Consider the following 23,083-nt stretch of genomic DNA (forward strand, 5'->3'; position numbering starts at 1 on the left):
TTTCTCCGTCTTTTCCAGAGGAGATGTTCAGCAACATTCAAAGCACCAGTCTGCACTCTCCTCACACCTTATCAAACCCATATTTAAATTTGGCAGGTTTGGGAACTGAAGAGACAAGATGCAAACAACTGAGAACACTGGCTCTCAAATCAAGTGGGCAGTTTAGCTCAGAAGAAAGTTATGAGGCAAAATAGAACTTATTTTACATTGTAATATTTTCTATAAATCTCTTTTTAATAACAACAAAAAATTAAAAAGCTGATCAGACAAAGAGCAGAGTTTTCGCTCCAAATATTTCTTTCCAATGTCTACATAGGGCATATGTTGTGTATATTTTCTTTGTGTTAATCCAAAAAATCATTCTTATATGACAAGCATAACTTGTGTTTTCACAGAAAAAATACATTTAATTAAGTTAGAAAGCTGCAAGATTTCACTAAAGCATTCAAAATATATTCCTGTGCATTTCTCAGTTCCTCAAACTATTTTCTTAAAGAGGCTATGTCAAGTATATGTATTAAAGATCCATTTCAGCTACCTTTCTTCAAGAAGGACGAGAATGTATGATAGTAATTATGCAAGTAAAGGGCCTTTTCTATTTTTATGGACATACATTGAGAAGTCTAACCCTTTTAGATCATCAGCTCCAGGACTGTAATTTTTTAATGGTGATTCTAAGTGCAAAACCTAGGGAAAGTAGAGACCAGAGACAAGACTCAGAAACTTGCCTTTGCACTAGTAATAAGCTAGTAAATTCACACCTCTGTGACAGTAATATTTGAACCCACTGGTAATCATTTAATCAGACATTCTTATGCAGTGGCAGATAACAGTGCTCAGCCAGAAGAGAAGCATCTCTCAGTGTGTTGTTCAGATCAGTTTCCAGGAGTCACTGTGCCGTCCCACCTACAGTAACAAGAATAACTTTACTGCCCAAGAGCCAGAGTATCTACATGAGTGTTTCATTAGCATTCATTCAACATTTCTCAACTATGGTCTCCAAGAAAACTATGTTTAAGAACAATCGTTGAGAAACTATTTTAATTAAGATCTAGGACTTCAGCATATATCATCTGAATGTGCTTTTGTAGACTAACCAGAGACTATGCCACAAAAAAAAAAAAAAAAAAAAATTGTGGACACAGTAAAATGACATTCCCACTGAGTTTTAAGTGAGGTGCATTCAAGTGAGGATGCTATGATATAGCTCACTGTTTCTTCATACTGTGTGTCACCTCATGCAGGCCATCTCAACCTGATCATGCTGAAAGGATCCAGCAAGCTCAGGACACATTCCAGACTCTTTGTTTCCAAAAGAAGCCATGTGAGGAATTGGCTACGTGGCAAGGATGTTATGCCTATCATCATGCTATTCAGGACACCACTTAAGCTATTTTGAAAGCAAATGGCCAAGACTTTACGATCTTTCTGCAGATCCTCTTTGTACCTTGGACCACAGAGCCTTGTAAGTGCAATTCAAAAGGTGACAGCTGGTGGAAAAGTACTGGTCAGCTTTCACTGGGGTGAGGTAGGGTAAAGAGGGCTTTAAAGCTACTAGCTTTTAGGTGTTTCATCAGCTATTCACATGAAACTCACATGAAACCAGGATCATACAGTTTTAGCCCTCTAGATGCTCCGGTTTATTTCCATAAACATGACTACCAGTTCTGCTGAAGTCCTATATTATTTTTGAATTATAATGGAAAGCAAACCAGTAAAAAACTGTGTTATACACAGACTAGATATATGTCCTAACTCTATGGCACTATCAGATGAAGATAAAAGAGGAATTCCCTTCACCTGCAATTTGTCTGGCCTACAAACGAATGAGGAGAGATAACATGAACAGCTGAGAAGAGTAGTGAAAAACCTGGAGACATAGAAACTTCTGGGCAATACTGTATGAAACACACAACATTCCTTCCTCTCCTTCTTTCTTTCCTGCCATTTAACTATGTTAAAGCTGGCCAACTCAACCCTCGTTTGCAATTTTCACTGTCTGACTTCCTGAATTAATCCACGCCACACTTGGAAAAGTTCCCAGTACTCACCAGTAATTTCCCCTGCATTTCCACTTATTAAAGCAATTGCTTCTTTATTGGGAAGTTTCCATGGGAATATTAAACATCCACCTCAAGAGTGGCAGCCCATAAATAAGAGGTAAATATTAAATAATATTGAGAATATAAAAAGAAGAAAATCTGCCCTCAGTGTATTTTTAAACATTTAATGGGAATCACAAAATACCACTCTGAAAGAAGAGTTTGGAATGGAGGTCTTAAAAGGATCAGGCACAAAACATTATCATAGAAAAGTAAGATTATGTTATTTAGAGACAGCAGCTACCTGGTGGCTTTAAAAATTTTAAAATATTCCAGTAGCTGTTGGCTGTCTTGGTTGTTTATTCAAGTTCCTCAGAACTTGATAAATACTTTCAAATGTTGCCATTATCAGATAACATTGATGTGAGGATCTAAGCTAGATCATTTCATCGGTGTAAAGCAATCTGGGGCTGTCAGCCACTCTGCTGTTCATTCCTATTGGATTATACAGCCTTTAAATAACTTTATGAACATAAAATACTACCTAATGCTGCTTCTAAAGATTTATTACCTTACCTTACTCCTAAAGACTCAACTATCTTACTGTTTATCAAGCTGTTGACGGGAAATGTTTACCATACTGTACAATTACTGTACAATTTTATTTTTAGTTCTGCTTCACAAGGAATTTTCCACTGAAGCTCTTTTAGAGTTTCTGGCCGAGATTTTCAAAGTAGACCAAGAAAGAGGATGGAAACAGCCCCTTTTCAGTAGTGCTCAGTGATAAGATGAGGCAGCAGGCACAAACTGAAACACTGAAAGGTTTCAGCTTGAACATCTGAACATAATGAAAAACTTAGTTATTGTGAGGATAATGCAACACAGGACCAAATTGCCAAGAAAGGTTGCAGAGTTTCTATCCCTGGACCTATTCAAAAGCCATTGCACACAATCCTGGGCAATGAGTTGTAGGTGACCCTGCCTGAACAGAGTCAGTTTGACTATACGATCTACAGAGGTCCCTCCCAACTTCAACCATTCTGTAATTCTGTAATCTTTGGTCTGGAATAAATCCAGAATATGAAAAAAAAAAAAAAAAGATCTACGCTGCTTACCTTTCTGATAATAGCTTCTTAGCAGTAGCTTCATTCCCTGAGTCATTAGACTGGGAATTCCTCAAACAGACAGATCTTCTTTCAAGGACATCATCAATTTCATTCTCAGTAACTCCCTAAAAAAAGCACCTTAAGTCAACTTCACTACCTGAGAAGAACAGACAAAAGTATCTAGTTCAAGGTAAACCTTTTAATTCCTTCCAAAAGTGTCAGACTAACTCAGGGCCACAGACATGGTCCTCTGTCCCTTATAATCTTCTCAATAATTTATATTAAAACTAATTTAAGAAGAATTTAATTCATTTAAGAATGGTAAGAAATACAAAGGAAAGATATTCACTGGAATTCTGCCTCCACCTAGAGGTTGTGACAAAAACTATCTAATATGCAATGAACAAGATGAATAAACTAGCTAAAAATGGGACTCCTTGTTATAACAAACTTCTAGTGATCAGACAGGTACATGCTCTAGGTACACAAGTAAATTAAAATCAACATTCCGATGCAAGCTGAGATCAGAAGACAGAGGACAAGCTAGAAATATATTCCTGTGTGCTTTTCATAAATGAAAGGCTAGTTTCAGCTTCAAATAAATTCCTATATAAAATCCACTGACGGGAACAAGAAGAAAGTATTGATCTGCTTAAAGCAAATGTGAAATATATATAAATATACTTACATATATATATGTATATTTGATTTTATGAAGGACATTGACATTCAGTGTTCGTGGTAAGACACATTAGGCAGTCAAGAAAATTGCAACTGCTGTCACTGCTGAGGACTGGACAAAAAATTGCTTCATTTTGTGCAAAGCAGAGGGGACAACTTTTTCCAATAGCAGGTGGGCAGGGGTTTTGTTCATTTCGTAGTTGAGAGTGAAAATACACTCACTTTCTTAAGAGGACTGGCAAATGGTGTTGCTAAGTGGAAAACTTTGGCTGTGGCCAAAGTGATGCTGTGCACTGTTCCTTCACTCACTCCAGCACAGCAATCTGAGAACCTGTTTGGATATTCTGCTTTTCACTCTACATGGTGTTCACGTGCACCATCCTTTTCCTTCCCGTGCCACTGGCACTGTGCTGTGCTCATTCACGAGCGGAAATTGAGACTCTCCTGCTGACCTCCTGTCCATGGCACTGGGAAGCAGGGAAGCGAGGAAACACGGCCTAGTCCAGACCGGCTGCACCGTGTGAGGTGCACACAACTAAACGGGCCCCTTCACGGGCCCAGGGCCCACGAGCCTGATGTACTGGAACCCGGAGACGCTGTCACGTCACCCCTGGTGCCTCTTGCACTGCCACCCTGACACTCACCGCGGAGAGCCGCTGCTTGGCCTGTGTGGAGGTGAGGAGGCTCCGCACCCGCTCGTTGATTTTCTCCCAGCTGGAATCCGCACCGGGAGACAACCTGCTGGAGCAGATCAAACAGTCACACCCCATTCCCCTCTGGAGTGCAAATGTCTCCTTTTCATGTGCACTCTAGCTGATGCCTCATTTGTCCTACCCTTTCCATACCAAATCACACTGCTCCCTTCATCCCCTCACATCAACAAGGGCACTCAACACTCCATAGGGAAACCCACAAACACATTTGCTTTTGTCCCTGTCCTCCTTCAGCTACTTATTTCTTCCCAACAATTTTTTTAGGCTTCATCAGACTAGTTCCTCCATCCCTCCCTCTCATCCCTCTCATTAAACATGCTCTGCCCTCTCTATCCTTGCTCCCTACCTCTTTCTGTCCTCGACTCCTCTCTGCTTCTCATCATCATTCGCAGTGTCTCTTCTCTCACACCTGTCAATAAAGAGAGGCATAGTTGTCTTTGATCACACTGAAAAGGGGAAGGCCACAATACACATAAGAAGCACTTAAAGTCTATTCTCACTCTCTTAGTATCAGGAAGATTATACAGTTAATGGTTTAAAAAGAATCTTTTGCATTTGCCTGGTAGGAAAATATTGTCCCTTTAACAGCATATTTACAACTCTGTTAGCCAGCGTAATTAACAGCCTTCTGCAACATTTAGCAATAAAATTTGAACCATGCAGATTGACAACCACATCGGAGATGCATTAACTGGGCTAGGAAGTTGTTCCATGTTTCTTTTAATCCACTTTACAGAGAAAATGATTCACTACAGTGTCATTTTTATATGTCTAGAAACTGAGTCAAATTACCAAAAAAAAAAAAAAAAATCAGTGTTCCTCCTTTCCCAGGATGGAGAAATATATATATATATCAATATTTATTACACAACCCTACAATTACAAGTGAGAAAATGTATGACGAAGTGGCTCCACAGCCCACATGGAAAGCAGACACCAGCCCAGTACAAGATGGTCAGACAGAAACCATTCCTCTCAAAGGGACTGCTCCAGCAAAGCACACGAGCACTTCTTTAAATCACTCATATGTCCTTGTTCTTTCCCCAGAAGGAGATTGTCGTGACCTGCATTTCAATGCTGGGCTGAGGAGGCCAAAGGAGTTGTGATACACATCAGCTTGGAAGGAAAGGCAAAATAAACTGTCCTTGTGGGCCTACGTGAGCATGGCAGGTAGGTGTGCGATGAGTATGGAAAGAAATTAGCATTCCGGGTATGCTGGTGTGCCTGACCTATTAGATCAACTCAAGCTGCCCCTGAAAAACAGTAGGTATATGAGGCAAATCTCTACTGAGAGCGCAGCATAATCCAGCTTCACTGCCATCAATAGTTACAGAACTCTTTTCAGTTGCATTAAGAAAAAAGAAACTGCTGTGTCTGTGTAAGCTGGAGACATCACTCATGTCTTGCATAAACACCTGAGTTAGAGCACACCTGAAAATCTCCAATGCAAATCATGGCAACCAACAAACTGATCCAACATCCAACCTGCTTGTTCTGCAATGCAGGGCCAGGAGACACTAGAAAAATCATTTGTCTTGGGATTTTGGATAACAGGTTTCCCCATCTGAAGATCTGCCAAAAGGAAGGCACAGTAAAACTTTCTCTTGGACACAGCAACGACACCACAACAGCTTTCAATAGCTGCATTTCTTGAAGCCCTTTGTCAACTGTGTGCCTCAGGGAAAAGTGACTCTCAATAGTGTTTCTGGGGCCTGCCTCAACCTTGACCATGGCTGCTTTTTCCAGCTTGGGAGGGGAACTAATTTCACATCGAACAAACTTCATTTGATTCATGAAAGTTTCATGGAGGTAGAGGCAGGTGCTGACTTGGAAGCAACAGGACACTGCTACATACAGGCAGCAAGACCATACCTCTCTGTGCAACAGTGACAACCTTGGGCTCACTAACACCCTTAGAGGACAGAAACTTCCCAGCCTAAGGCCCTGCTCTGAGGAACTGCTGCAAACTTGCATCCCACCACGCACTCAATTACAAATACTTAGTAAATAGATAGAAAGACTAAGTTGCCCTAAGCACATGGGAGGAAGGAGATACTACCCAGAAGAGGAAGCCTACCTACTTTTCCTCTCCAAAGCTGAAGGCCGGTTGTGTCTTTTACTTGATTGCTCAGAGTGACTTTGTGTCCAGCTAGAGAGCTTAGGCCGAAGCAGAGCACAGGATACACACCACATGTTCCTCCATTTGGAGTTGAGGAATCCCCCTGCAAGCATCTAGCATGTTCTTGCTAGGGAACTAATCTTGATCCTGTTGGCTCAGTCCACAAAAATGTCATCTGAACTAGCACTCATGACCAGAAGCACTGGCTGCCATCTACACAAATGGACAGAAAGGGTTGTCCACCTCTGCCAGAGGTACACAAACCAAAGCATGCTAAAGGGAGGGGAAACTGCATCTAAATTCCAGGTAAGGATCATGAGAGCGCTCTGCAAGCTTTAGAAACAATAATGTGCATACAATCAAAAAGAATACATTACTTGTATTTTTCTACCTGACATGTCCCTAATTCTTGAAACTCACCATAAAATGCAGAAAACTTTTCTGTGATAACAAAAATTTCTTTTTATAATTATGAAAACAATACAGATGGAACAGAAATCTCACACTTCTGGACATAAAGTCAACTATCAACTAACTAGTTTTTCACACTTTCTGAAGAGTCCAAGACAATGAAGGAAAATTAACAGAAGGAACCATATACCCATACTAGGTTATCACTTCCTGATTAATTGCCACAATTTTTCTACTCTTTTTTTTTCTGTGAATCATGAATTCAATTTTTCCAAGAAGACAGAATGTGAATTCTTGTCATCATTCAACTTATAGTCTCACAGCACAATGTTGCTCTGACTATGAATCTAGAACCTGTTTTGAAGAGGAGAGGGACTTTGAGCAGGATTTGGTGTCTTTAGCTGTTGGGAGATAGCAGATGGAGCTGCACAGTGAAAAGCTAAATGCTTCTGACTGGGAGAATGCTGTTGGTAGCTGAAAAGTTCATCTGTTTCAAAAGATGATGAATCATGTTCAGAAGTAGCCTGTTCTGCTGGCTCCTTGACAATCTACAAATAAGGAAAAAAAATAAGTAGCTAGAATTGACATTTAAAAGGGGGAAAAGATAAGGGGGGAAGAAAGGGACTGGGGAGAGAAAGGAAGGTAGAAGTCATCATCCATTTTACTACAATAAAGAATAAGGGAAATATTAGCATTAAATAAATTCATATTGCCAAACTTAAAAACTGTAGGCAGACCTACTGTTAGGTACATGAAATGAAAGCCCTTAAAAGTGTGACCATAATTAAAAAAAACAATCAGAGTCCTTCATGCTGATGAGTGGCTCACAAAAGCTAACCAAACTCATTATTCTTGCCTGGAATCATCTCATTAGTAAAGACATAAGACACTATAGGACAGATAAACAAGCTGCCTCTGGCATCATCTATGAAAGCTTTATTTTGCTGCATTAGCCTAATAAGCATCCCTCTCAAATAATCACGCTGGCCCTGGAAATGAGAGGAAATCTGAAAAGATGTATCACACAGAAGGGCTTTGAGTCTTTACATAACTTGCACTTTTGCATTTGTCAAGAAGGAGTTCAAGAGGATTTTAACTACTCAGTAAAAAAGAAACATACTAGCAGCTCACTCTGTGATGGAAACAGTTTGGACTCCCACAACCGCATCACCCTTGTTGGGCTGTCCTTTAATCCTCAGTCCCCCAGGCTCTCGACTCGCACTTCATCCTCCCCTATGCTGAACTCCATACATTCCAGTTGCTCTCTCACGTAAGGAGCAACTCTACCACCTCACCTTCCAGGCCTGTCCTTCCTGAAAAGCCTAAAGCCATCCATGGCCATGTTCCAGTCATGAGACCCGTCCCACCATGTCTCAGTAATTGTGATGAGATTGTGGCCCTGTAATCACACACACATCTCCACTTCCCCTTGTTTATTCCCCATGCTGCATGTGTTTATGTAGAGGCATACCATAGAGGTATGTTGGGCTCCCAGTGTGCCTCTCTTTCTAGCTGGGGCAGCTGGAACTTGACCATGTGGGCCTTCAGAAGTTCTCTTATTTTCCCATTTAGCCTCTTCAGGTTTAGAGCGCCCTACACAGGCTACAGAGTCAGCCTGCTGCGAGTAGCAGGACAGGCCATCGCCTACCCCATAACCTGCTTCCCCGATGATACCCCCCTCCCACCTCAAATCTAGTTTAAAGCCATGCTTTAAATGAGCCATGCTAGCTCATGTCCCAGAGCTCTCTTCCCCCTTGGTCAATTAAGGGAAGCAAAAGTGATGAGGTGTGAAACATCTTAGCTGCCTTAGATGACCATTTTATGAAAGAATGAATCATCATCTTTCCATTGCAAAATGAAAGACCTCGGATGACTATCTTATACTAGATGTCAAACCTTCTTTTGTTTAGTTAGCTTAGATGATTCCTAATTCCTGGGTATAGTTGTAGTTTAATCAGATATATTAATACAGCACACAACAAAATGCTGAACTGTCTTTAAGCCAGTTAGGTTTTAGTTTGCTAGCAGTGATGTTCCTTAGACTAGAAGACTAGACTCTTCTCCTAGACTAGAGATTCCATTTGCATAACTAACTCCCTCCCATAATGGTGATACTGCATTAGTTTTGCTGCTCTTCATAGTCAAACAAGTTAAACTAGCGCTATCACAGATATAACTTTACTTCACATGCCTCCAAACGAAATGCAGGCATTGGAAAGAGCGTTCTGGTCTACTCTATCTTTTACTTAGTCCTAGAACACTAATAAGTTAGATTTTTTACTAAAGTATGGTCTCTAGAAGTCCAGCACAGTTGGGCTGGGAAAGTTTCATATAGATTAGCCCTAAAATTTTTGCAACATAAAGGATTTTCAGTGAAAATAATGTGACACGATTTTCTAAATATAATATTGATTAATGCTGCAGGGCTTTCATTTTCCTGGAGACAAATTATTATGTTTCTCACATTTCCCCATAATTATTTAATTAGCTTTATCCATTACCGTTTTCCAAACCATCAAATTTCCTCATGAAATTCTTTCTGTAGAATATATAGGCTAGACTAGTAACAGAAAAGATGGAATCCTTCACTTGTTACTTTTTAAATTACCTTAACTGAAGTTTTTGATGCTTCACGGTTATCAAAAGTTAAAGCTTTAAAAAAAAAAAAAAAAGAGCATTTCAGTGACATTATTAGCGATTAACTTTACATTGGTACTTTCACTTTTAATATATTAGCACTGAAGTAAAAATGGATTCTCACAAAATGTTCCTTACAGGGAATGCTCTTTATAAATTTCAGTTACATTATGTACCTGTATTACAGTACTTTGATTACATCTCTATCAGTAATAAGATACTTTTCAAACAGAAATATACTTCTTTTTTGATTGTGTAGCTTTAGTGCCATTTCCCACATGCAAATTAGTTTATGAATATTTTGCATATGACAAAGGGCAGAACAGATGATGCGTAAGACTGATAACTTCACACTGACTATTGATCTAAAATTGCTTGTTTCTATTCACGTGAATGGACACTGGATGAGGACCTTTAAAGGACTGTTTAATGAAAAAAAACACACGGCTGGGGAAAGAAAAACATTAGTCAATGAAGAACAAAAGAATCAAGCTCTCTTTCCTTGAACTGTCTTCAAGACTGTTTTCTTCAGAGAGATATGCAACTCAACAAAGGAGAAATCACTTTTTAGAGCTTCTGCAGCCACTGTTTTCCAGGTACTGCTACCTGCTTATCCTAGGCAGCACTCTCTTTTTTGACCAGTTCTTCTGCAAATAGCAAAATCTGACATATGTTTTTTACATGTATAGGTTTCTTTGAGATACTTGGTAATATCATTGCTGGTATTAGCAATATTTCTTCACGGCTAAGCTCAAATTATAAGTACCTTGTTTCATATGAAATTTGGAAGAATCTCTTGCTGATTTCAAACTTTTCTTCACATTGCAGAAAGACAATGGTGAGGTTATTTCACCGAATGATTTGGACCTGTCCACCTAAATATGAAGAAAGAAAAGTAAGATGCACTTCTTAATCTACAAATCTAGGTCTAAAGACACATATTTCCAGCCTTTACCAAAAATAATAATTCTTCCTCCCTTTCTTACTCTTTTTTTTAATCCTCAAAAAGGGAAAAAATACACAGCCAGGAGGAAAAACATGAAAGGTACAATGCAGACATTTTGGCAAAATAACATCTTCTGAAAACAGTTTGGTCTTTTTTTAAATTTAATTTTAAAACAGAAAGTTTCTGGACAAAGTGTAGAAAATCTACAGCAAAAAAAATTACACAAAAATTTGCCATAGAATGGCAAATTAATTCTGGAAATTAGAAATTTTCTACCCTTGGTTTCCTGTGCTGGTCCCCATCTATCTGCAGTGAAAATAACTCTTTTTTTTTTTTTTTTTTGAAGTTAGAGATGCTACTTATTGTGAAAGAGAGATTATTTTTTCTTCAAAAAAACAAAAAAGCACCCTAGGCTCACAAATCCTGCTGACTTCATTCCTACCTGTAAGGGTCTTTCATTTCCCCACTCCAAGCACTGGTTAGATCAATTGACAGACAGCACTGTAACGCTGCACTGATGGATCTGGCAGCAACTCACTGCATTTTTTCTGTTTCCCATGCTAAAATGTAAACTCTCCTGCTGGCAGTGTGCTCTTGACTGAACAGCAATCTAATAACAGATGTGGGCTGGAGCTTTTGGAGTTCAGAATGAGAACTGTATATAACAAAATGTTATATAAAAATCTGCGTAGAAGGAACATGCATTTATCAGCATGGATGGCTAGGAAACTCCTGACTGAGCATAAACATGAAAACTAAGCATGCAGACAGAGAAAATAAGGTTGGGAGGAATACAAGAGTCATTGCCTGAGCCTGCAAGGATGGCATTGAAAATGCCAAAGCAAAGCTGGAGCTATAAATAATAAAAAAAAAAAGTCATAAAGGGCAAGGGATTCTGTGAATACAGCACCAGCAAACTGGGAAACCTGAGGAAAATATGGACCTTATCAGCAGGCAGGGGTAAGCATGTTGGCATGCTGCATATCTAGTAGGCTGTGTCTGGATGGCATGCATCTAAGAGCACTGATGAGAGCAGAGCTGGTTGATGTCATTTGCACTGCAGTTCCTCATTATCTTTGAAAGACCAAAACAAGAGTCCTACAGGAAAAATGCAAACTTACCTTCAAGAAGAACAAAAAGGGGACCCAGGAAATTACAGACCAGTCACCTACCTCCAGTCTCTGGAAAATTTGTGGAGCAAATCTTCCTAAAAACCTTGTCCAGACATACAGAGAACTAGGAGGCAGTTAGGAGGAGTAAACATGGAACTGCCAAGAGTAGATCATGTTTTATTGTCCTTCTATGATGAGAGGACTGCATGGATAATTGAAGGAACAGTAGGTGACACTGACTTTAGCAAGCCTCTATCAAGGTCTGTAGTATCCTTATGGCCAAACTGGTGAGATAAGGACAGGAAAAACGGACTATAAATTCTGTGGAATGTTTGCCTGGCAACTGTGATCAAACACTTGTGATCAGTGGTTCAAGTCCAACTGGTGACCAGTTACTGCAGGTGTCAGAATAAACAATGTCTAAACAATCTTTTCAAATGACCTAGATGAGGCTGCAAAGAGTACTTCCATCAAGTTCCCAGACTACACAGAATTGGGCAGAGTACTTGATATGCCAGAAGGCAGGGCTTCTATTGAAAGATACCTTAAAATGCCAGATAAATGGACCAGCAGAAACACTATGGAGTTCAACAAAGGTAAAACACAAAGTCCTGCATTGGGAATGGAACAAAGCCATGGAGCTCTAGAGGCTAGGAGTCAACTGGCTCAAAAACAACATTGTGGAAAAAAAAAAAAAACTGTGGGATCCTGGTGGACAACAGGGCCAGCAATGTACAAAACTGTGCAGCAAAAAAAGCCCAGCTATGTTCTGGGCTGTATTAGTAAGACTGGGCCAGTAGGTCAAGGGTGGTGATCTTTGCCCTCTATTCAGCATTTATGAGACCACATCCTGCTTCAGGGTCTCCAGTATAAGACAGACCTAAGAATACTACATAGTCCAGCAGAAATACACCAGAATGGTCAGGATGCTGAAACATGTGATATGATAAAGAGACATTGAGAAGGCTGGGTTAATTTAGCCTTAAAGGGGAAGGTTAAAAGGAGATCCTGTTGCTGTCTACAACAAGGATGTAGAGAAGAAAGAGCCAGGCTCTTCTCAGAGAAGCACAGAGGAACAAGAAAAATCAACAGTTCAAGTTCCAATTAGATAGGACTTTTATTTTTTACCATAAGGATTTTCAAACAGCTGCTCAGAGAGGCTATAAAATCTCCATCCACATAAATATTCAAAAACACAACTGTGCAATGTCCTGAGCAACTTAATCAAACCAGAACTCCTTTGAGGCGAGGTGGGACTAGATGATCTCCGGGGATCCATTTCAGGGTAAATGACTTTACGATTCCCATGCAAAGCCAGATTTAAGAAATATACCCTGCTACAGATTAAAATAACTGTGGAAAGTTATAAAACTAATACAATTTTTTAAAAGCTGGACTGCTAAATGTATGCACAATGAAATAAGATTGTGGAATGCAAGACCAGGACCTAAGCAAACACAAGGTTCTCCAGATACCTATCTCTTTAGCTTGCTAGTACTGATCATGTGAGAAACTCTCTCCCTCTTTTCCATTCAGACAAATCCTGCAACAACATATTGACAACAAAATAATCAGATGGGACACCCAAGCGGCCCAATGCAAAGCTGGATGAAATCTAGAAACACTTCCACTGATTTAAGTGACTAATGGAGAAATTCGACAGGTCAAAGTAGAATCAAGGGGACTGATGATCCCTGTCACAGACTGACTGGTCTGTCTGTGAGTCTAGTTGGGTTAATTCCAGTGCTTCAGAAGGCACAAAGAATATGAAATTATCTGCTCATAAATACCTTACTAACCACAAAAAAAATGCTCTGATCTGTTTGGTCCTAAAGCAAAGAGAAGAGGGAGAAATTTTTCTGTCTTTATCTTATCTAAATATATCTTTGAAACTTTCACTGTCAATACTGCTTTCTTTTCCTGACTGTAGCTAACTCACTGTCCTATTTCCCGCTATTAAATTTCTTCAGTCTTCCCTTAATCTAAACAGCCCAAGATGAGACAAGGAAAAATGGGATAGAAAAAGATAGAATAGACAAAAATTAATGTTATTTTTATCCTAACAAAAATTTCCCAGAATTTTTAAAGACTTACATGTCTGACTACCAGTGGTGGCCTGTTCTCACTGTCCGGATGGCACTCAGCAGACCGCAAACTCGGTCTGCACAGCTGCTGTGGGTTCTCTGTGGGAAGATCACGGAAGTGGTCTCTAACATTTGAAGAAGGAGCCTGTGATTTTAATGACCTTTTATGCCTTTTGTGGATCTTATCCCTTTTCACCGATGTCTTGCATTGTGTTAATGACTTGCTCCTTTGTTTGGGGGACGCAGATGCAGATCTTTGATTCCTTGCTCTGTTTGGGGCCTGGCAAAGAAATTAACGGCTGCACAATTATCTGAATGAAAACAGGTACAAGGTATTTGCAACCTTCTCACGAAAAGAATGGCAAGCTCTAAGCAGAACTTAATTAAATGACCTACTGACCACATGAAAGCAGAATTTAGATCTTTGTATGTACAAACTAAATTTGAGGAATCTGTGATTCTCTGATGGAGTACATCCTGTTACCCTTGCTGTGTGGGATATCTAGATATAAAGGCGAAAAAGGCTACAATGTGCAACATGTGGACTCTATCAGAGGTTAGTCCATTTTAACCAGGTCTGAATCCTAACTATAATTACTTACATAATTCTTCCCTTTGCAGTGAAGTGGAAGATCTGTGATGGTTGTTCTTGTGGAGAATTCTATTTTTGGTGCTATTCCCTTAAAAATATAACAAGGAAAATGTTTTAAAACATTATGACTGTGTATACATCTTCCCCCATTCAACATTCAGACGGAATATTTCAAGTTCTTAGTTGCAACTGCATAATCAAAATGAGAGAGGCACTGCCACTAGAAAAGACGTGTGGCAAACTCACCAGCAAGGAACAGTTTGCAAAGTAGTATGGCTAAGAAAACCAGCAATTTGATCTTAATCTGCTGAGCAGGGATATAGGAGTCACTTTTAATAGGCATAAACCTTTCAAGAGGGGAAGCATAATGCACAGGGCAGCAAGATCAAAATACACACTTGAGACACCAGCACAGTACCGGCGCATTCTTCATAAAGGCAGGTCTGTGAGGAAAGGTGAGCAGAATGCTCTGGACTACATAAAAGATGTGTAGCTCTTCATCATTTGATTAGCAGGTGTATTTACACGCTAGCCTTCTTGATGAATCAGGTGTTTGATACTTCCAAATGTGTGAAACTGAATGCCACAGAGGTACCACCCAAGTTCTCTTTAACAGAACCTGCTGACTGAAGCCAAATAGTGAAACAAATTCCTCGAGAGGTTTTGGAATCTCTATCTTTAGAGGTATTCAAGACTCATCTTGACATCTAATTAGATCTTCTTTGATCAGAGGTTGGATTTGCTGGCCTCTGGAGGTCTGCAACCTGAATTTTTCTATGGTTGTCCTACGAACATGAAATTATTCTCCTCTTCTACTGTGACAATTTGATAAAGCAGTTAGGTTTTCAACAGTATGTCAAACTGCTTAACCTGATCAACTCAAAACAATTTCATCTCTAAATAACATTATAAATAACTAAATAACATAAAAAATGTGCTTCCCCTTAATAATATTCACATTGCATCAAAGGAAATCAGGTTAGTTACATATCTGTCTCATAATTTACTGTCACTTTTATGTCTCCTAAGAACGAAGTTAAAATTCATACAACAACATTTGGCTAACTAGAACATGTAGTTCTACATTTCTGTTCCAGAAGTATGGTGAGAATTATTGTAGTAGGCAGAAGTTTCTAATAGTTACTTGTTGTAGAAGTCTCAGACCTTTTTTCATTAGCAACTAATGCAAAAAAACAGTTTTTCTTTTGAAATAAATACATTCTAATCTGTATAGAAATCACAAAAAATCTGCCTATGAATCCATGCAAATTTGAGTCTGCAGGAAGGATGCTCCTCTCTGCTTTTTCTCACATCTATTATGTGAGAAATCACTACAATTCAAGCCAAATTTATTGCTTCTTTTAAAATCCTTAATTTAGTGACAGGGATTAAATGCATTTTTTGGGCTGCTATTACTGCTTCAAGAACCCACAAACCCTGTAAAGGAAAGGCACTTGCAGGATTCACAATGGAAAAAAAAGTGTAAGACTCTCAAGAGATGAGTGAAAACAAGAGCAGAGTTGATAGAATGAGACTGTATAGGGAAGAAAGAAAATGGATGGAAAGCTGGCACCCTTTTATGCACTCAGTGCAAAGAAACATAAAAATATGATAATTACTTAGTCCCTTCACAGATTCTGAGAATAGAGGTATGTCTTCTGCCTACACAGAGATTTTTCTTACTATCTGTGACTAAGATGTAATTGTGAAGCTTGTACCTATCTGATATATCCTCTGAGACACATCCATAAGAAAGTGGGCACCCAAGCACCTCCCTCTGCTCAAGAAGACCAAAGTTCATTCAATATATTCCAATCCCCGCAAATTACTCCTAGGTAGCTGGCCTCCCTACTTCTCCATACATGGTAAATAGGCAGGTGGCTTACTGGGAAATGAGAAAATGTTTTCATCAATAATTCTCTGTCCACACCAGGATATGCAGGAGTCAGCTTAGGCTCTGGGAACAGAAAATCTCGAGTATTTTCTTCATAAAATGCAAGGCCATCTCCTGCTGAAAGAATACAAAAAAAAGAAAAATAAATAAATACAAAAGTAAAAACAGTTTCCAGGGTTGTTGTTCTGGAATTTTCATGAAAAACAGATGTCAGTACAAATTCAGGAATGTGTGAACGTCTTTGACAGAATGCTGCTCCTCTTGTGCTGTCAGAGATAGCTAGAAGCAAAATGCAGACAAACCATTTATGCTTTCAATATTTATGGAAGACTTTGGTTTAGCATAGCAACAGTGAGTTTTGACACTATTCTTAATATTCCTTGTCAGGACTTCCCCAAACCATTCTGGGGAGGTGAATGGCTGAAGGTAGACTGGGTAGTTATACCGTGTAGAATGTCCAAAGCTGTGACCCCAAATTTAAATCTGCTCCTTGTTTTACCTACATGGCACCCCAACTACATAAGAAATGAACACCAGCATCTCTTGATGAGGTTAGAAGACAAATTCCCTCTTCTACACAATTTCTACAGAGTATAATGTATGGGTCTACACTCAGCGTGCTAAATGTTAGTCCAGTTGGTTTAAGTGGAGGTCTTCACGGTGCTCTCAGTATGACCAGGATTTTACAAACTGAACAAACAACTAACTGATATCAGCTGCCCACAGGAATAATGTAAAAAGATTGACATGAGATTACAACATTCCAACATATGTTCAAAATAAGTGTCATCTTAAAAATGGTAATCAAAGGCAGCCACTATTGCCTTAAATTGTATTCCCTCCAAAGAGCTAGCTATGCCGTCAGCATCACATAAATGGCTACCCAGTCACAAAACATGAGACTTACGGCCCACTAACTAAGGGCGAAAGTATCCACATACCACACTCGGCTACAGACCTTCTCTGCCTTCAAAACTGCACTTCCTGAGCTCAATGTGAATGGAGAAGAGGAGGGTCAGTTTTGCTCTGTTTGTGTGGCACAGGCAGAGACAGAAGATGCTCTTATAACATCCTCTGCAGCAGGAAAATTGTCAGGTACACTGTCAACTGCCCTGCTTAGAAGCTTTTGCTTCACTGAAATGACCAGTTAGGGTGGCCCCAATGTTACACTGCAATGTCATGAGGTGAAAGCTACCACTGCCTTGGATGTATTCAGTATTCTTGCTCCCTTCTAATGATCACTAAACACAACCCTTTCAATTTGGTGATATCTAGATAAAGCAATACTAATAAGGGAAGAAAGACAGTAACACTTTTGACCCTATTCACAGTTCAATCTTTTCTAGTCAATTTCGTTGTAAGAATTGCCTTTTCTAACTGATCCCTGGTTGTCAATGACCAGAAAGAAATTTTAATAAGAAAAACAAGCAAACAGTCAATTTTGTTGTATGCAGACTATCTTGAGATACAGGAAGGACAGAAGCTGACATTCATTCCTCTTACAAGGAACATGTTTAGGCTTTTTTTTTTTTTGAGTGATCTTTGAAATAATTAAATTTTAAAAAAGAAAACATTCCCTCTGAAAAAAGTACAACTTTCAACTGCCTATTTTTTCAGAGGAAAAAAAAAAACAAAAGACACAAAGAGAAAGAAAATACCTGAAGTTTGATTAATGAAAGACATGAAAGACTTTGTAGGTACTATCCAGAACAAAGCCCAGGTGTTCTGCAAGACTAGAATATTCTGAGGAGATCAATAAATCCGCAACCACTTTTTAGTACAGTCTCATCCTTTTAAGAAGAGTGAGAATACTGAGTAATCTTTCAGTCCTATCGAACACAGAGAAAATGTGAAAAGCTCAGAGAACAAAACCATTATACACTGCATGTAGCTACATGAGATTCTGATACCTATAAAGCTTGAATGGAAGTAACTCTGTGAAAAGACAACGTTCACAGTCTGTGGACTAAGACAGACAAAAAGTTTTTGGCCTTGCTTAGGATTTTAAATAGACATAATAAAAAATCTCTCCTTTGAATGAATATTTCTCTAAGCTGAAATCACAAATTACCCTTTATTATATTAGCAACTTTTGAAAATAAAAAAGCAAAGCTGAAAGGGAGAAATGAACATCTGAAGCAAAGCATTTTGAAAAACAAATACAAAATGTACAGCTGATATTGACTACATATGAAATATAATGTATAGTTTAAATTTGGCTTGATAGAGCAATAACGAATAATTTTCAAAGTAAATGCAACCTACAGTTTTAGAATATATACAACTGCTTTGTAATTACTGACCTTCACAACAGCGCTTATCTGCCACTCAGGGTCATTTGCTTTTTTTCCTGCCTTATGAAAAATAGAATATAAAGTCTGCAAAAAAACAAACACTATTACCTACTAAGATGAACTATATTCATGTTCTGATTAATTATTGCTGGCAAATTAAAACACGCAACAAAGGAAACTAAAGAATATGAGTGACCCTAACACAGCATTCAATAAGCTTAGTCAGAAGAGAGATTATTTTTTTCACCTCAAGTGCATTCCCAAGAATATATATGATGAAGTGAGGAAGGGAGAATAAAATGGAGTTGGAGGAGCCAGCGTAATCTTTGAGTAGAAAAAGTTGGAAGGCATGGTATAAAATTAGCATCCACTGATATTATTTTCATTGTAAAATTACCTAATATGTGGAAAAACATTTACTTGCCTATTACCTGGAGATGTGAGCTGAATTAATTCAAACTTCGTTACGAGACCTGAAAAACAAATTATAACACCCTAGCTAAGTAATTAGAATAGATTTACTGTTTACTCCTGTGGTACACAAAATGGAAACTAACCTAATAGTAAAGGATGAAGGACAGGAAAATAGAGAAAGGACAGGAGGGTAAGAGAGAAGAGAGAGACAGATTTAAGGCTAGTCCTTCTTTCAGTGAGTTCCTGGAGTATTTATTGTAAGGCTACTATTAATAATTTAAAAGAAGCAAGCAGGAAAGAAGTATCAGCACAAAATAACCCCTTGTTGTTGACACCTGGTGGGATTAGATGATAATGAGACAGTCACTGCGTCAATGGCTTCTGGCTTGACGTTCTGCTGAGCTTACTTGGTCCAGAGCACGAAAACCTGAGATCCAGTAAGAGCAAATGGGTGCTAACTAGATTAAGATTAAGGGATAACAACTGTTTAAACTAACGACAGCATCTCCTTCTGTCAGTATGACTGAAGAAGTCTGCCTGCATGGGGCAGGTGACTTGAAGTGATGAAACGGAATGTAAGAAGTACTGATTTTTCTAATTTGAAAAAGAACTATCCAGTCACTGAATTCATGACACATTACAAACTTCAAGAGAAAGATTTAGAGAGGAAAAAAAAAATAAATAAAAGCAGCCTTGTCAGGTCTGCCTAGCACAAGCTAGGTACACAAAAGTAAAGGAAAAAATCCTGGCCTGAGAATGGAAGAATGCCATTCACCGTACAGGAGGTACAGACTAGCACTCAAATGGGTAAATCCAGAACAACATGTAAGAGGCACAACGTTTAGCTAAGACAGACAAACAAGCAGAGAGACAGACTGTGTACATATAGGTACCTACTTTGTCATTTTTTAGCTGTTCATCTATTCCAAACATTTTTTTAAATTATACTTACTTTCAAGTATTTCAGTTACAGCAGCAGGATCTACAGCATGTTCAAAGACCTTCAAGATAATAACAGTGAGTGAAAAAAGTCATTATAGTATAAATTAATTTAATAATCCAGCATTCATAGAAACAGTTTACTACTTGTTGCCTATTTTGATCATGCTGCCACTAAGCAAAATCAAACTAAACTAATAATATATATCTATTTATGACAATGGTAAATATTTTTATGCTGTTTACATTTATATTTTTTAAAGTATGTGACATTTTTGGGGAAAAGAAAAGTACCTTTTACTATTAGTTCTACTGCAAATTTAGTTTTACAGCAAATTATGTCCTGTTCAGATATATTCTTCTTATTGCTTGGAATGAAATTGCAAACGTTTTGCAATACATGGGAATTTTAACACAAACTCCAGTCAGTATTTCATGATGAATTTTCTGTCTATCTAAAGAAGTTTCTCTTTCCTATATCTTACTCACTCGATCATTTTGGGTAGCTTTTCTATGCCCCATGAAACTTATCAACATCCTTCTTACAATATTATCAGTGCTTTCAAAAAGTATTTTAGTGAGAACTTTTTTGGGTGGGGCTGAGCAAGATAAATGTCTTCCCTGAGAAATAAAATGTGTTGCTTCATATTAGGTAATACCTACAAATGAAAAATACCAGTTCATAAACACATGAAAAACACCATTTCACAAACACATTAGTATGAGATAAAATAGGCTATGAACTTATCAAGCGTCACCTGCTTTGTGATAATTACCCTGATCCTCCTCTTCTCACTAGATAAATGTAAGAGAACCCGCTCTCCTATAAAAGTGGGATACATTATCTCATTTTTAACTTCGTGTCAGAACGACGCAATGGACATGTATTACAGAGGATCCAAAAGGCTACAGGCTCAGAGCTATGTTCACCCTAAGATTCAGTAAAGTCCCAGCAGAAATTACTTTGTAGTTTTCACATGTGCTGACCATAGCTTTTCACTTGTGTCAGCAATAACCCCAAGGGACAAAGGAAAGTAACCACCTTCTCTCTTCCTCAGAGAAAGAAATGTTGACAGCGATGTAAAAAGAGTATTAGAGCAGCTGAAACACTCAGAGAGTGCAATGAAGAAGGAAGGGTTTCTCAGAATGCAGAACAGTCAGAAAGCAACACATAAAAACATAATTCTAAAATTTTTCAGTTTCTGTTTTGTGCTGGTATCAGCATGGTTCTGCTTATCAACAGGCACAGCCATTTTGCCCCAGCCCACATTTCCAAAAAAAAAAAAAAAAAAAAAAAAAAAAAGCAGAACCAGAACTAGTGAGCAGTGCAGTAAAATCAAGCTGAAAACTTGATTTCAGAGGTTAACATGGCATGTAAAAGGCTGACAAAAGCATTTGCCTGTCATTCATTTGGATCTTCATTCACACCATATGTCTCTTGCTATAATAAAAATCTTGAATAGGTGAGAGCCACAGTAGAATATACAGTAGATACTGTTTTGCTTCCCCAAAAAAATCTGAAACAGCATAATTCAGAGCAATTATCATTATATGCTATTGTCATTTCTGAAATTATACAAGAATTTTCTGCAGGAAATGCCATCCCATAACCAATTGAGCAGAGAGCAGAGAGCAATTATTGCTCTCAATAAAACCTCAAACTGCGAAATCTTAGGGCATGTTAAAATGTATTCCTTTTTAGTAGTGGGTCTAATACTTCATCACATTGTGTCAAGATACATACAATCAATATCAATAATAATTACCTACCAGTCATACAAAAGTTAGGTTGTACAGGAATTGTACAAGGCACTGGACGATCTAGTCTAAAGCATGTAACAAGTGAAACTCACCTTTTCAAACAACATCTTCTCATGGAATAAGAGGGGGAAAACGGGAGGAAGGCATTCCGTCTCCTTGTGTTGACCCAAGATGCACACGCTGAGATAAACGTCATGTTTCTCTGGCAGGAACACACCAGGACATGTGATCTAATGAGAGAAAAAAAATTGTGTTCACATGGTATTCTCAAATCCAGTCTTGCACATATGCACCAGACACACATGTACTCAGTCAGCGGGACTACCACCGCCCAGCTCAGACGGGATTCAATGGGATTCAACGCCTGGGAACAGAAAAACACGAATCCCTGAAATATATGCACATCAGTGCCTGCCTAGGAAGCATATAAACGTATTTGAAAACTTCATCCTGGCATTTATTTCAGCCAAAATATTTTACATTGTTTTTAAAAAAATCATTTCACTATAGTATGTCATTTTATATTATTTTAATGGTAATTTTTCAGTGTTGATATTCCAAAATTTTGTCATGACATATACATATCAGCGCATGTATATACAGACCTGTAAGCTCTATTCTCAAACCAGTGTCTACAGATTCATGGTAAACACATTTGGCATACATACATACTCAAATTAGTGGTATAGCTCTTTAATATCTGTCTTGAAACAATGAGAAATTTAATTTCTAAGCACACAGTTCCAAACATAGCCTTTTTTTTTGTCATCTCTGTACTGTTCTCATCCCCCTCCCCCATCACTTATTGTGATGAAAAAAGGTACAATTCCCACGTAGGGTATGATTCAGCTTTACAATTGTCTCACAACACCCAAAACTTCTCCGCTACGATATAAGCACTCTTCAAGACACCAGGTCTCCACTATATTTATGCATTTAGCACTCAAAGTTTTATAGCACGGGGCATTTTCGCATTTTATAGTGGGGTCTTTTCTTTTTTCTTTTTAACAGACCTTTTTAGCACACTCTTTTTGCGTTTTTACCAAACCAATCTCCTAGACACCGGTAAGTGACGTTCTACACACCGGTGGATATCTAAGGACACCCAAAAGAGATCGAACGATTAAAAAGCATGAGGTTTTTTGCCCTCGTTCGTTTATTTATTTATTTTATTTTCGCCTCAGGAGCAGCCCTGCCGGGACCACGGCCGCCCGCGCTCACCGCCTGCACCTGCAGCTCCACCGCCACCCGCAGCGGCATCGCGCCCGCCGGCGCCCGCCACGCCGCGCGTCGCCATGGCGACCGGCCGCGTCCCCCAACGGCCGCCGCGGGCCGGAC

General features: G+C 38.8%; 1 protein-coding gene across 1 annotated transcript; it reads right to left on the reverse strand.

Annotated features, from left to right (window-relative positions):
- Positions 1-562: 562 nt before the first annotated feature.
- Positions 563-23,011, reverse strand: SPATA6L (spermatogenesis associated 6 like). Its single transcript, XM_088521012.1, has 13 exons — positions 22,967-23,011; positions 21,838-21,975; positions 19,998-20,046; positions 19,063-19,104; positions 16,330-16,454; positions 14,454-14,531; positions 13,862-14,131; positions 10,476-10,584; positions 9,681-9,724; positions 7,427-7,620; positions 4,474-4,567; positions 3,158-3,273; positions 563-906 (listed from the first exon to the last, which is right to left on the reverse strand). Exons 1-13 carry the CDS (start codon positions 23,003-23,005, stop codon positions 876-878), a joined length of 1,329 nt encoding a protein of 442 aa, XP_088377138.1. The 5' UTR covers positions 23,006-23,011; the 3' UTR covers positions 563-875.
- Between the last annotated feature and the right edge of the window lie 72 nt (positions 23,012-23,083).

This window comes from Tinamus guttatus, unplaced genomic scaffold, assembly GCF_059628265.1.
Source record: "Tinamus guttatus ecotype Peru unplaced genomic scaffold, ASM5962826v1 Tinamus_guttatus_pri_ptg000110l, whole genome shotgun sequence".
In the NCBI taxonomy this organism is placed as follows: domain Eukaryota; kingdom Metazoa; phylum Chordata; class Aves; order Tinamiformes; family Tinamidae; genus Tinamus; species Tinamus guttatus.